General features: G+C 43.6%; 1 protein-coding gene across 1 annotated transcript; it reads left to right on the top strand.

Moving 5' to 3' along the window:
* The first annotated feature begins 7,433 nt into the window (after positions 1-7,433).
* On the top strand, positions 7,434-10,476 carry LOC128754082 (alpha-2C adrenergic receptor-like). The gene has a single exon (XM_053856415.1). It carries the CDS (start codon positions 7,778-7,780, stop codon positions 9,104-9,106), a length of 1,329 nt encoding a protein of 442 aa, XP_053712390.1. The 5' UTR covers positions 7,434-7,777; the 3' UTR covers positions 9,107-10,476.
* The last annotated feature ends 4,730 nt before the right edge of the window (positions 10,477-15,206 follow it).

The raw sequence follows: 15,206 nt of genomic DNA, 5'->3' as shown, positions 1-15,206 counted from the left end.
TTAAAAATAACAACAACCATTAAATAGTTGTCTTTAAATACCAACAAATGAGAGCAGGAAGTGACATCTTGTGCACGGTGAAATTGAGGACACTGTTTCATGAAGCCTCATAAGGCTAACATTTCCTTCCACACAACGCATGCTAATTTTAAAGTGCAGTCACATCAGTAACCTAGCTCTCATTTTAATTGTTTTCCAGGTTTCCTCTTATAATAAAGAAAAATGTCTGCAATATATATATATATATATATATATATATATATATATATATATATATATATATATATATATATATATACCAGCTGGGACAGACTTTTTCCTGGGAATAAAGTGGAAGATAAGAACTAAAAGAGCTGCCTGTTGTTTTGCTTTCTCTCCTGAGCCTCTCTCTCTCTCTTGCTGTCTTGCTCTCTCTCTCTGCATCTGACCATTAGCCACACCGCTTCTGTGCACCACATGGCAGTCTGTTTCTTCTGCCTAAGTGGGAGGTGGGTCGGAGCTGCCCTGTGGCTGTGCTCACACATGTAGTTTACCTTCGGTGCCTTCACATGGTTTAGGGGTGTAATGTGAAACTGTTTTCTAGTTAGACAGAAAATGTCTCCTTTATCTTCTTTAAGGTAGCTGCACTCCCTTTTCTCCCTCTGAACCCTTTTATCTGGCACCAACATTCCTCGGTCCCCACATGAATTTGCTTTTGCAACTTGTGGTATTTGATTTGAGAGCGAAAAAAAGAGGGTTGTTGCCATGTCCATTTTGCTATCTTCTGGGATGAAGCACTGTGGATCAAAGAACCCTTTTTGAATTGTTGCAGATTTTTTGTCATTTCCCACGGGGCTGCTGCAGCTAGTCAGCTTTCTATCCTGTCCTCTATCCTCCTCTATAAACGTGTCCTCATTTACCTGACTGGCTTCCTTTGTCTCCAAACTTTGGAAACAGAGCATTGTCGGTTGTGATTCCCAAACAATGATATACCCTCAGCAGCGGATGAGTCCAGCGCTTTGTAATAATTCATATGCTGTACCTCAGTGTTCGATGGCAAGAAAAACATGCAATTGAAACCATCCGTCGGCAGACAGTAGCTTTTCAAACCTGCTGTGGCTTGTGTTATTTTAATCCCTGGCCACAGACAAATGCATGTGTGCTGTGTTCTCTGATTCACTGTTCTTCACCTGCACATTTATTACATAGAACAGCGCATTATTCTCCCTGACCACACCACGGTTGAGAGGCCATTTTTCTCAGAGGAAAGTACCCTCAGTCCCCTCACTCAGGATTGATGTCAGAATTCCTCAGGATGCCTTTTTTTCCTAGTTGACAGACCAGAACTACAGACTAGTTGTCATAGATAATCTGTCATTCTAACTGGTCGCTGGGTGACAAATGGGTCAAATTGGGCGGCACCACAGATGGAGCGCTTTCACAGTCTTGTTTATCTTATGCAGGGATTATAATGTAACACAATTCTTCATCCTGGGAATAGGTCAAAAACAGGAGTTTAAACTCAGCTGATGAATGTCTGGAATCCATCACCACTGCCTCTCTGGCATCAGTGCGTGGTATGCTGCTGCAACTGAATGCAGTAGAGAAGGTGAGCAAGGGCTCGCCTTCATTTCTGCACAACCTTAACATCTATACCAAGTGTGCAGGTGCAGTAGGATTCTAACATGAACATCAGAAGTCCACAGCTCCCCTACAATACGAGCCAAAACCAAGCTCTCAAAGTACTCACTGCATCACGTGCAAAGACTTTTTGGATGCTTTTAGGACGTATTTCTCACCACCCTTTTTTTTCACACCAGTTCAGTTCACATTCCTTTGGACATTGATTCTTTCATCATCGTACTCTCTAGACACCAAGCTTTTCATTCCGTTGCGGTTGAAGGATCCTGCTGAAGTTTTGATTTTAAACTTTGTCTTCCTTTAGGTCTCTGTTTCTCCTCCACCAACTTTGACTTTGCTTTGCAGGACATTGATGCCAAGCTTGATTTGCATTGTTCTTGCTGCCAACTGTGAAGCGTCCTGTTACGTACGTATACGAAATGGTAGTTGGTATTGGCACAAATTGTCCTCTCCTGTCCCCGCGGTGCGGTCAGATGTGTTTGTGCTAAAGGACATTGGTCGTGACGGTTTTATGTGATTTTTAACCTGACATTTTTTAATGTTTTACTCCTGCAGGCAAAATACAAGTGTCTCTCCTCTGACTAAGCACTTTGTGATGTTTTTTTTTTTCGGCACAGAATTATTCCTGCAGGCTCACTGCAGCAAAGTTATGGTTTTGAACACAATTCACATGAATTAAATCTTCCACTTTAAATGTCTAGTGGGGAAAAAAAAGAAGAAATATTGGTAAGTATCAAATTTGGGAGCGCTGCCGACGCATCCCTCCTGCAGCACTCATTACAGCACGTCCTTGTGTCACTCAGATGGATTGTGATGGCTTTGCTTCGGCACATACAGAACAGCCATTCACGTGTATCAAGGAGTTTTTTTTTTTTTTTAATCATGGCTCCTTTTATTACTGTTACATAACCTTCATATCTCCCCTGCAGCTCGCTGGATGCACTTTTCTGACTCACATTTGAAACCTCAAGGCTGACATTGTGCTGATGCCCTGGGAAGAACCTTAGGTTCCATGTTCTTACCCCTCAACCAGCTGGACTTCTAGTGGAGTTTGTATGTTTTGTTGGACTCCTTTCCAGGGTGTCGCTTAAACACCCCCATCAACAGCAGAAGGAAGTGAACTACATTAATGCACTGGCCACATCAAAATCTATTTATTTTTCTCATGTAAGAGCTGTTCAAACCTCAAAGAACTCTTCAGTGTTGAAAAAGATTGTTGTACAAAGCACCGCCTCTTTTTGAAGGCCCCTTTGACCACCAGACGCAGCAAATGAAACGCTCATATGAAAAACCACAGCTGAAAATAACTTTGTCAAAGAAATTTAAAATAGTGGGCTGAAAAAATACTGCTGCTCATATTCCCTCGAGGCTCTTGATACATAAGCAAGTCCAGTCAATTTCTATTTGGGTCATCAAACACATGTTGTGGCTTTGGATGTTTGAAATTGTTTTGCAGGTTACTACAGTGCAGCTCCCAATTGTTTGAGGCAAAAGCCGTGTAACTCAAAGCTGGATATAAATGCTATAGAACAACCGATCTATCGAATAAACTGTCGCTCTTGTTTCCCTGATTCAATTTTGTTTTTCCACCAAAAAGGTAATTTGTCATGAAGGCGTGGCGCTAGAAAAGAGGCAGTCAGGTGATACTTGCAAGAGATAAACTCCCCTGGGTTGGGTGTTGTTTCGTGCAACTATTTGTTGTGCGCTCTCTTGTGTCTGCACATAACGCTTTGCCATTTGTCACTGTCACACTGCTGCCGGTCTATTCACTGCTATGCAAAGGGGTCTCATGCCGGGGCTGCAAATTAGCCTGGGCGGGAAATAGGAGGTGTCTATCTTTGATTCGTTTGACCTCTTAGCATGTGATAGACTTGGCTGGTGATGAATTGGATCATACTCAAGTGGTCGTGTTTGAAGGATGAGCAGGAGAGAAGATTAAAGAGATTTGAGTTTACGCTCACGGGTCACCTGTTCTGTAACTGTAGGTATCTGGCCACACACGCTGAAGTATTTCAAAAACTGCTGACGTTGTGATTTTCACTCACAACCATCTCTGAGCAGCTGAGCTTGCGAGAATGACTTGTTGATGTCAGAGAAGAATCGGCAGATGATGGGAAGGCGACCGTAACTCAAGTAAGCATTAAAGTATCTCTGGACTCAGACTGTGTTGAAGTGTGCCTCAAAGATTGTCTACAGCAGTAAGAGGCCGCTGTCACTGAGAAACGATGGTTCTTCATGACTGTTTGGACAATAGCAGAACGACAAAATGCTGATGAGTCAGAATAGCATTACTTTCTGAGGTGAAATTTAGATGGTTGGAATTTGGAACGAAAAATATTGGTTCAGATGGAGGTGTAATGGTGAGGGGGTGATTTTCTTGTCACCAGAGCTGAGTCCAACAAGGTTTTGAAGGCCTTGTGAGGCTTCATGAAACAGCTCAGTAGGTGGCACTCGTGCTTTAAAAACACTGCAAGGTTTCATTGAAATGGTTGCCCAAATAACAACTGAGGGCGACATCTAGTTGACACTCCAAATGAGGACAGTGCTTCATGAAGCCTCATCACCCCATCACTATCAGTACCAGTCACACGCATCAAGACAATATGGAAGAATTATCTGAGAACAGCTTGTTGAATCTAAGCCACAAAGAAAGAGGGTCCATCCTGGCACCAATGCTGGATTCTCAAGGAGAGGGATAGTCCATGTCACTCCATGTGCAGTTCCAACTTGGTACCTCACTCAGCTCTGAAGTCCACCTTCCTTTCAGTCGGACCTATTTTGTCTCATCCCACTTGTCACTCCTGTCTCAGGGCCCCCGACTTCTTTGTTGTCCACCATTCTACGTCTACCTTCAAACTCAAACCCAGTGACTACACAGAAATCCATTGAAACAAAAGACAAAAACTGCTTAACTATTCATAGGAATGATCATTTAAAATCTTGAAGAAATAACCTCAGAAAAATAGGACCTGGAGTGACAGTGACTAAAAGAAGTAATACAAGGATCCACTCCCAAGACTAATGCACGATGATGGGTTGACAACATTTCTAGCTCAGTGGATGTAAAATGCTGGTCGTGCTTGAGAGTGCACAGCAGGTGTTGCTTGGGGAATCACTCAGAGGTTTATATTGCCTCTGCTCTTTCCAAAACATCAGTTCCCCAAATGTGTCTCACCGGCGTTTAAATTGAAGCAAACACAACAGCGAACTGCAGCGATGACTCCAACTGTTAAAGTGGACGAAATGCGTCTCTTTGCTTCAGGAAACAAAATTACAATATAAAAAAACTCGAGTGACAAAAGTAGTCAACACATTCTCTTTGGCGCAGCTTCCGACTGGATGTAGGAACTGGCTTATTTCCGGCGATGAATGTAGCAGGAAAGAGGCTCAGTGATACTTGGAATTTCTCACCGTCACCCCAATTATGTGGACGGAGCCGGTGCCTCGGGAAGCAAGTTAATGACCGTGTTAAGCCTTGTCTGTCTGCTGAAAATCAGCTTAGAGAACATCCACACCGACCTACAGCATCACTGCGCTAGTTCAATTTAAAGCAGACAGCATCTGAAAGTGGCCGGCCGGGGTGGGGTGGCTGCTGCTGGGAAGCTTGGCGCTGTCACCCCGACTGTGTTAGGGAGATGGAGCTCGACCCTACAGGCACGTTGAGGATCAATTTAGGTTTGAGCTTTTGTTACGGCCGTGGCTGCTTTTTAATTCAGCTTGGCTGACCACTCTGTGATTTATGACAGGTACTTAGCAAGGAGACACGGTCAATAAACACGCAGGTCCAGGGAGCTTAATACCTGGCGAAGACACCCAGCGGGAGTTCTTGTGAGGGGGGTTAGAAATTTGAGTGAAATAATATTTTGGTGGCGCCAATTCAACGATGGATGGACGTTTGTCTCTGTGGTAGGGGACGATGGACACACCAATTGGGGAGTGTCATGTTGGTGAGCCAATGTTGATACATCAGTATGTCCCCAGAAGAGCTGAAGGTATGGCAGGTCTAGGCCTCTTTCGCTCCTGCAGCTGCCCCCGCAACCTGATCCCAGATAAGTAGTTTAGTAGGATTGTCTCTCGAGAAAACTTGCTGTCTTCGACTTTCCATTGAATTCAAGGTTAAGTTACCCCAGGATCTAATGAACTGTGGCCTCCACAGCTGATCCAGGGTTCAGTAGCCCACCAGGTCAACCTGCACAAACTGTCCCCCGGCACCTTTCTGCTCCCTTCGCTGACTTTCAGTCGTTGCCCGTTTCAGTTTCATTTGCCTAGTAAAGCATAAAGTCGTGTGTATGTCTGAGACCTGATTCATCCTTGCACTCTGCACAGCAACAGGCTGGTTGTTCCATCGCAGGGAGTCGAATCCAGCACAGTTTGCTCTTATCTCGATGTTGTGCTCACTGAAGAAATGCTTCAGATCTTCACCTGAGCTAGGCTGATAGAAGAAAAAAATCATTATTGGTTGGATTAATAGATATTTTCCCAGTTTGCCTGAGATTAAAAGCTCTCTTAGATTGTCAGTGAACAATGGAGCATCTGCAACCTCCAGTTTTCTGAAATTTTGAACTCACAAAGAGGTACAGCGTGGGCTCTTCTAACTTTCATCTGTGTCTGAGTTTGATCTGGAACACTACTGCCACCTGGCGTGCAGTTAAACCAATTGGACTATTGATGAAATCAATGAGATTTCAAGTGGTAGAAGAGGTCTCATCATATAGTTTTAATGAATACGGGATATTGCCATTGCCTGGGTGGGAGAGGTCTGTGCTCTCTGAGTACCTTTCAGTGATAAATAATATGACAGCTTGAATGCTGTGTCTGTGTCAAGGCTGAGCCTCTTGACAGCCGCTGGAGAGGGAGCTTCATTTTCACAGCTCCCCCATTGCAGTCACATGATGCCACAAGCATTCAATTCCAGTCTCAGCGAGGATTCCCAACTGACGGAAAGTCAAAGGCATATGGTGGATACTGTATGTGGTAAAAGCATCATCTTTGTGAGCTGCAGATGTCAACAATCACTCACTTTGTCACGACACTCTGCAGGGATCAGTCAGTCAGTCTATGAAGCGACTTCCATGATGAAAAGATAAGTTACACTCTGTCAGGTTTGCTTTTATGTGGGGGGAATAATGTCAGTCACATACACTTCGGACTTGCAGTACTGACTTCAGATCTTAATGGTTTTTTAAATACTCTGTTCACTTTGTCCTTTGATCCCGGCTGGAAATAGTGCTGACACGGCAGCAGTCTCCTTGTGTTATTTTGGAAAAGGCTCAAACACGTCCATCTAAAATAAAATCCTTCAGTCATCAATCTATTTTCACTTCTTCAGAACATTTTTTTGTGTGTTACATAAAGGTAAAGGACTTCTTTTTATCCTTCAAATCGGGATGAGCGCCACCAACACAATAAATATTTCGAGTTTGCTCAGTAAGGTTAAGTGGATGAGGCGCAACGAACCCGATTAATTGATGATGAAAAATGGGCGCGCTCGCACATGAGCGTGCCGTTGTGCCGTTACAATACTGACCTCCAGCGTGCGCACGGAAGGACCGTCCTGTGCATCTGCGGTGCGCATCTCCGCTGCTATCTGTCTCTCCGACCTTCCGCGAACATTTTATCATCCATAATGTTCGAGATCACCTCCTTTATTGCGCTATGTGTTTGACAGATGTGCAAATGGCAGCGGGTTTGGCGCTCCCGCAGCTGCGTCATGATCCGATACAAACTTAATCTTGCGCGTGAATTTCACTTTATCTCCTGCTGGAACTGTACATTTCTCTGACGGGAATAACGGAATTTTTATTGGAATGTGATGTTAAAGACACGTGGTTGGCACAAATATCTGTCAGGACGCAGAGGAGAGGCGGAGGAGGAGAGAGTCGAGAGGAGACTGAGGAGGGAGACGCGCTCTAACCTCACTCGGATATTTGGATGCTGAGCTGCGTGCATCTTCTCGCTGAGCGGATTTATGCCTTTTCTCTTTTCTTCCTCATCTGCTCCCTCTTTTCTCCAAAGGAAGACGAGACTTGCGCGCAGGATGTGGATCATCCGTGGAGGGGAAAGGAACCAATATTTGCTAAAGTCATGATGGAATGCTGCTTAGGTGAATTTGTTTGTCTTTTATTTGTTTAAGTCGAGCCAAACTCAGCTATAAAAGATGGATTTCCTCAACATGTCCGATGTGGAAGAAGGACTGCAGACTGAGAATATCTCTTGTAACGCCACATCCGCGAGTCAGTACTCTCCGCTGGCTATCTGGGGCTTGGCAGGACTTGTCAGCTTCCTCATACTATTTACTATCTTCGGGAATGTCTTGGTGGTCATCGCAGTGTTGACCAGCAGAGCTTTAAAGCCACCCCAGAATCTGTTCCTGGTGTCTTTAGCCAGTGCCGATATACTCGTAGCCGCCCTGGTCATGCCCTTTTCTCTCGCCAATGAGCTCATGGGCTATTGGTTCTTCGGCAAAATCTGGTGTGACATCTACCTGGCGCTGGATGTGTTGTTCTGCACTTCATCAATCGTACATCTGTGTGCGATTAGTCTGGACAGGTACTGGTCAGTGACACAGGCGGTGGAGTACAATCTGAAGAGGACCCCAAAAAGAGTGAAGGGGATGATTGTGGTGGTGTGGTTGATCTCAGCAGTCGTCTCCTTCCCTCCTCTGATATCCATGGACAGGAACAGCAGTGAGACCAACCCACAGTGCATCATCAACGACGAGACCTGGTACATCCTCTACTCCAGCGTCGGATCTTTCTTCTCGCCCTGTGTCATCATGATCCTGGTCTACATTCGGATTTACCAAGTTGCGAAGACCAGAACGAGGACGATGTCAGAGAAGAAGAGGGATTTAGAGAACGGCATGGACCCCGATGAAGCAGGAAAAGCCGGGTCTGTGAGGTCAAACAGAAGCGGCAAAGAGCAAGATCAGGAAAATGGCCACTGCAAAGAGCATGCCGTCCGCTCCCCGTTATCCAAAGAGCACAAGCAACCATCCACAGACCACAACGACGACTACGACGACAGCAGCTCCTCAGACGAAAAACCAAAAAAAGGCTCCTCAAAACACAAACAAGACGACAAAAGAGAAAGAAAGTCCAGTCGCAAAAGCAGTTCCGTCTCCAAATTTTCCAGCAGGAAGTCATGCTCCAGCTCCAAGTCCCTGGAGCTCTTTTCCTCCCGCCGAAAGCGTCGTAGCACCGTCAACCGCAAAAAAGTCTCAGCTGCCCGAGAAAAGCGCTTCACCTTCGTCCTGGCCGTCGTCATGGGCGTGTTCGTCGTGTGCTGGTTCCCGTTCTTCTTTTCTTACAGCCTCTACGGAGTTTGCCGCAAGGCTTGCCAGATCCCAGAGACTTTGTTCAAGTTCTTTTTCTGGATTGGTTACTGCAACAGCTCGCTGAACCCCGTCATTTACACCATCTTCAACCAGGACTTCCGCAGAGCCTTCCAGAAGATCCTCTGTAAGTCATGGAAGCGCTCGTGGTGAGGGACGCTGAGTGACAGTTCTCCTTGTGGATATGTAGTCAAAGTTTCCTGAGCTGCTGGATAAGCTGCCGGCCTACGGTGCTCTCCCACCTTTCATGTAAAAGGCTGCACTTTGGATGATCACCTGATCAAAGGCGTTTCAGAACAGCGCTGGAAAGGGGCTTAAAATAATGTGCTGCGATCCCATTCACGGTGGAAGATTTGATTGATCCATGGGCTCCTGTAGAACCAGCAGCTTCAGCTCTTCCAGGATTCGATTTCTAAACCTCCATTTAAAGGATTGCAAGCAGACTGCACGCAGGCTGCAGCTACATCTCCACCACAAACGGACTTGTTCAGCGACTTCACGTGACCTCATCGCTTGGATTCTTGACCACACACACGTGGTCGAGCACCATCTTCTCTGTCCTTCTCTGACGCCGTCGTGAACACAAGGACCAATGGGACGAAGGGGCTTTTTGCTTACTGCTTCAGTAGCAAACCTGTTTCACTCTTAAAAAACAAAAAGAAAGTAAGGAAAATCAACACTGTACAGCTGTATTTTTAAAGACATTGGGATCGTGAAGAGTATGATGTGTGGCACATGTGGTTTAAATGTGGGGGCATTTGTGTGATACCGTGGCATCATGGGTTGTTTTGTCCTGCAGGCATGTTTTTGCACTTTTTGCCCCCCTGTGTGAAAATAGATGAAAAACAGAAGCATTGCTGTGGCAGATGGGCACCCACAGAGGCTTTCCCTGCGTGTGCGAGTCTTATGTGTGTGTGTGTGTGTGTGTGTGTGTGTGTCGGGCCAGTGTGTGTGTGTGCACTTGAAAGACATCACAAATTGCATTGCAAGTGGAACTTATGATTAATGGAGCTGCATAATTAGATGACTAGTATACCAACTTGTAGGCTGTGTGTGTGTGTGTGTGTGTGTGTGTGTGTGTGTGCGCGGCGGGGGGTGGGGGTGCGTGTGTGTATTTGAATACATGTGTGCTGCTCAGTCTTGGCACGCTGCGCACCTTTTTCTTCTACACATCTCTCCTTGTACGACAAAACAGCCGCAGACCCAGAATTCCACAGGAGAAACCAAACACATCTAATATGACACACACTGAAATAACCTCATAAAAAAAGAAAAGAAAAAAAGATATTTTCATATCTGCATTTGTTGCCCAACGGGCTGACGCTTTGGTCCTTTCTTGTATATAAGTGGAATCTATTGAGCGTTTTGTGTGGTGCTTCATTTACACCTATAAATAGTCTGTTTAATCCAAGACGGGACGTTTATGGCACTGCCCTCGGATTCCTGTCTCAACTCTCGCCTTTAAAGAAAGTGTTTATTTCTGTACTGTGAGCACATTTGCCAAGAACAAATAAAGAGATTATGTCAAGTCACCCGACCGCCTGATCGTATTCTTTGTAATGAATTTACAGATGCGTCACAACTGAAGTTGCAGGTTTAAATCTCACCCTTCTCTTTGATATTAGCAGAGGAGAGTGGTCTTTTATTCCCTTCTGAATGACTAGTGAAGAACTGCAGCTGTTTCACTTCTTCATGGTGTAGTAGCTGTGTGGTGGCTGCTTTCTCCCGGCTCCTCCCTGCTTCTCCTCTTGTCTGTGTAATAAAACAAGCTGGTGGTCAGACAAAAACAGTAGGTTTTGGCTTGCAGTTAAGAAGCTTCAGCATTATTTAACCACATTGAGCTTATGAGTTTATTTTAGGCTTTGCTGGAGGGTGGCACGGAGTAGCAGCTGAAAGAGTCAGAGCCAGAGAGTCGAAACGAGGAGCTGTCCGAGGTCCTGAATTATTCCAAACACCTTCCAACCTGCCTGCACTGGAACCCCCCTCATGGGAAACACCAGCTGGAGTTTGAGTTTTGTCAGGCCAGTGCACAGACAGAGACCGTACAGTGAACCTGTGAATGTCCCTCCTTCAGTTGCTGAAGCGATAAATTCTTCTTCCTTTTGTGCTACTTGCTGCACCTTACTCTGCCTCTTGAATAATGTTTTGCCTTTATGTAAAACGCTTTGATGTTTTTAAACGAGAATATGATCATTTCAAAGCCAAAAGTTAAATATATATATATATATATATATATATATATATATATATATATATATATTTAACTTTTATATATATATATATATATATATATATATATATATATATATATATATATATATATATATATATATATATCTCAAATTGTTGCTGTATTGTAATCGGCGGATATGAGTCACATTACAGGCCTTCAATAATAAAAAGCTAAAACAGGCCTTTCTTTGTGGTTATTTCTTTATTTATATACTTTTCTTTAACTCCATAAATGTAACAGGTACTGTCGAAACCATTTGCAGTATTTTTGGGACTAAATACACAACTATTTTAAAACTGATAACTAAATTCTAATTTATCTTTTCATTTGTGCTATATATTTGTTAAATAGTAAAGTGACTTTATGGACACCACATGCTTTGTCCGATAATAATATAATAAACAGTTTATGATGAATGTAAAACTCTTTAAACCCATACCTCTTCACTGAATATAAAATAATGCAGTGAAAGAAAAGTGACACTCTAGTGTAGCGTTTTGTTGATGCAGCAGTGTCTCTTGATATTAAAGCTTACAAAGCATCTCTGAAGGGTAAACAGCACAACACAGTACGAGTTGCAGCCATGAAGACGTCTCCTTCGACAATGGATGACACTTTTATTCTGATCATCTCACTTTTTCTGAGCTTCCCAATCCACTTGTGTGTGTGCCCTCGATGTTCCAGGACTCTGCATGTCACGGTCAAGAGTGTCCAACTAACAGCTACTCTGTCGATCCCTGTTCGGACTTGAAGGTGAAGGTTAAAATAAACCGATCAATCAGGACAAAATATCTTGATTTGTTTATCACGTTCATTTGAGCCAGAGTTTGACTGAGGAGACCAATTCAAAAGTTCTCTTTGTGATAGAGACTGATGTCAGCCAATGTGCTCCACATGAAGCTCATTACTCAGCAGCTGTAATTGGACTCGTGCAGTCTCTCTTCTGTCTCATTTTCCTCAGTAATGTTGAAGGTTTTTGACTGTTTCAGGCTCAGAATGAGAGGAGTTTTCTCAGTCACTGTTGAAGAACGCAAGAAAAGTCTTTCCCAAGTTTCACCTGAAGAGAATAAGAAAGTCACATATGTCGGTGACATTAGCGACAGCGTGGATTTGGTTTGCTTCTCCGGCTGATGCATGGCTCCAATCTGATGCCAGCGATATTATTTTGGGACAGTGGTTTCACTTAATTGTGTTGAGGTCAGCGGTTTGTTTAATACTGTTTTTCAGATGATTCAATTTGAGTGGAGTCAATTTTATATAGTCCTGTTTTCAGTGAGTTAGGGCCACAGTGCTGGAGACACAGACCATCATTCATGTTTACAACTGTGGGCAATTAGAGAGACGCCGACGTAAAACGGGAACATGCCTTTTTGGATGGAAAGGAAGAGCTGGATATAATGGGTTCTGCACCATTTACTGTGATTTAAACTGCATACAATGGTGCAAGAAAGTGGCAGGTTCAAAACCAGCTGACATTGGGGTGAACACGTGTCCTTTAGTGTGGTGTTTGCAAGCTCTGCTAGAGGTTAAGAGGAAATAATCTGTCCCAGCAGAGAGGTCAAATGAAGGTCGAACTGAATGTCTGTTATCCAGAAAAAAACCCCAACAATGAGTTTGATATAAAACAACAATCGATATGACATGACATTTATTAAAAAAAAAGGCAAATTAAATTGACATTGTTTTGAAAAGTCAGTGAAAAAAAAACTTTGAGGAAAAGACAGGGAGAGCTGGAGGTAGCAGAGATGAAGATGCTGAGCTTCTCTCTGGGAGTGAGCAGGATGGATAGGATCAGGAAGCAGTAGATCAGAGGGTCGGGTGTTTAGGAGACCAAGTCAGAGCGGCTAGATGGAGATGGTTTGGACATGTACAGAGGAGAGCCAGTACATTGGTAGGAAGATGTTGAGGTTGGAACTGCCAGGCAGAAGGTGGAGAGGAAGGCCAAAGAGGAGATTGATGGAGGTGGTGAAGGAGGACATGAGGTCTGTAGGTTTGAGAGAAGAGGAAGCACAGGACAGGGGGAGATGGAGGAAGAGGATCTGCTGTGGCCACCCCTGAAGGGAGAAGCCAGAAGAAGAAGGAGAAGAAGAAGAAGACAAAGAAGAAGAAGAAGAAGAAGAAGAAGAAGAAGAAGAAGAGACTTGACAGAAAGATTCTTTATGGGACTTAAATATCAGCGCGCAGCTCCTCTAGTGGAAAGATGGTGAGGTGCAAGGATGCATCCAACCGTGACACACACTCAATAGAATGGTGCGGCACAAAGTGAGATATTCAGTTCTGTGGAATTATTTTGTGTCACAAAACCTTCCATCCATCCATCCATCCATCCATCCATCCATCCATCTATCCATCCATCCATCCATCCATCCATCCATCAACTTTCTTCTGCAGAACCTCCACCAGCATTCGAGGTGAATACCGTGATGCTCCCAGGGGATCTAGCTCCACCCACCTGGATATTGCCCTGAGCATCTCATTTGGAAGGCGTTGAGGAGTCACACTGACAAGTTGAGTTGAGAAGCACCCCACAGAGAAAACTCATTTCCTCGGCATGAATGTATGGTCACATTCTTTCGGCCCAAACTTGTGTAGGAAAGTGACGGAACATTTACATTCAATTACTGTGACTTCACAATAGGGCGAGATGTGTTGTACTTTGAGACAAAATAAAGCATATAATGTCCGTACCAACATGTGGCAGGTGCATACAGCTTGAACAGCATCTGTGTTTTCACTTTACCTCTAATCCCGTATCACAGTATATTAGTCAGTGGCCAAAATTTTTGCAACCCAGTGATAAAAAGCTGCAATGATCAATCTTCTAAATATTTATTATTATTCATTATTCATAGCATTTTTCACCAGTTCTAGTACAGATTATTGAGAATCTGATCTCTTTTATTTTGCCTCCGGTCTGTGTTCCCCAATTCTTCCTGCGCCGCAGTGCTCGGTCGGTCCGCATGGAGCGGCGAGCTGATGCTTCGTCTAATGCGAAAATGGGCCGTAATGGGTGTGATGGAAACACAGCTCAGCAGAGACCTCATTCAAAGCTCCAATTTAAGAGTTTACCGGGAAGCCCGGAAAATTTCCGCTGACCTACAAAAGGTATATTACGCGCCCCCTCTCTCCTGCTTATTTATTTATCTCCTGAAATCTGCCAGGCGTCACCTCCATGACCAGGCAGAGTGCAGTCTATCATCCCCAGCCTTCCATTGGCAAAATATATGCTTTGCTGCGTCAGCAGTTCACATTCAAATTTTTCTGGTAGTAAAATATCTACTGATGTGGACAAGCAAAGATGGAAATCTTCTCCACAGCACCGAGGTCAACAACTCAGAACTAATTCCTGTTAATGGAGGAGTTCATGTATAATTTACATTTACTCACCAGCGCAACATCCTGGTGGGGACTTTCGTTTGATTTTACTTATTTTCTTTTTTGGTTGTGCTCGAGAAGTCGATGCCAGGTTCACTCACTGGCACCTCAGTTAGGGTCAGTTGAATAAAATAAAATAAAATAAAATAAAAATTATTTGCTACATTTATAAAATACTAAAATAACAGGCAAAACAGATCAATTTTTCAGGGGAAAATACTGTGTCTACTCGTACTACGTACTATTACTAATAATAATAATCTATCCTGACAGAAAAATAGTGCATTGACAAATACTGGTGATTTTTAATAAAAATCACAAATTAGACTTTATTTTCCTTTTGAGGTCATTGTTTTCCACAGCACCATCACCATTTGACACACAATATTAAAGGACAAACAAACAAGCACGGTCATCATCAAAAAGTCCACATAAAAATGAATGTAATATAAAAAAATAAAAATAAAAATGAAAAAGAAAAAATATAGTAAGGAAGGGAAATGACATCTTTGGCTTTAAATTGGCATAGGAACTTTCTAACGTATGAGAATAAATTTCTTAACACAAAATGTTTCACTTAGTCTTCTGTGACTTCACACGGGCTGGATAAATACAGAACTCTTGGCTCTGGCTCTGTGAGGCTTC

Source organism: Synchiropus splendidus, chromosome 2 (genome assembly GCF_027744825.2).
Source record: "Synchiropus splendidus isolate RoL2022-P1 chromosome 2, RoL_Sspl_1.0, whole genome shotgun sequence".
Classification (NCBI taxonomy): Eukaryota; Metazoa; Chordata; class Actinopteri; order Syngnathiformes; family Callionymidae; genus Synchiropus; species Synchiropus splendidus.
Note: the sequence above shows the minus strand (reverse complement) of the source record. Positions and strands in the feature narration are given on the sequence as shown.

What these genes read in the sequence shown, in the direction of transcription:
- LOC128754082 (XM_053856415.1), top strand. Translation starts at nt 7,778, where the DNA reads ATGGATTTCCTCAACATGTCCGATGTGGAAGAAGGACTGCAGACTGAG.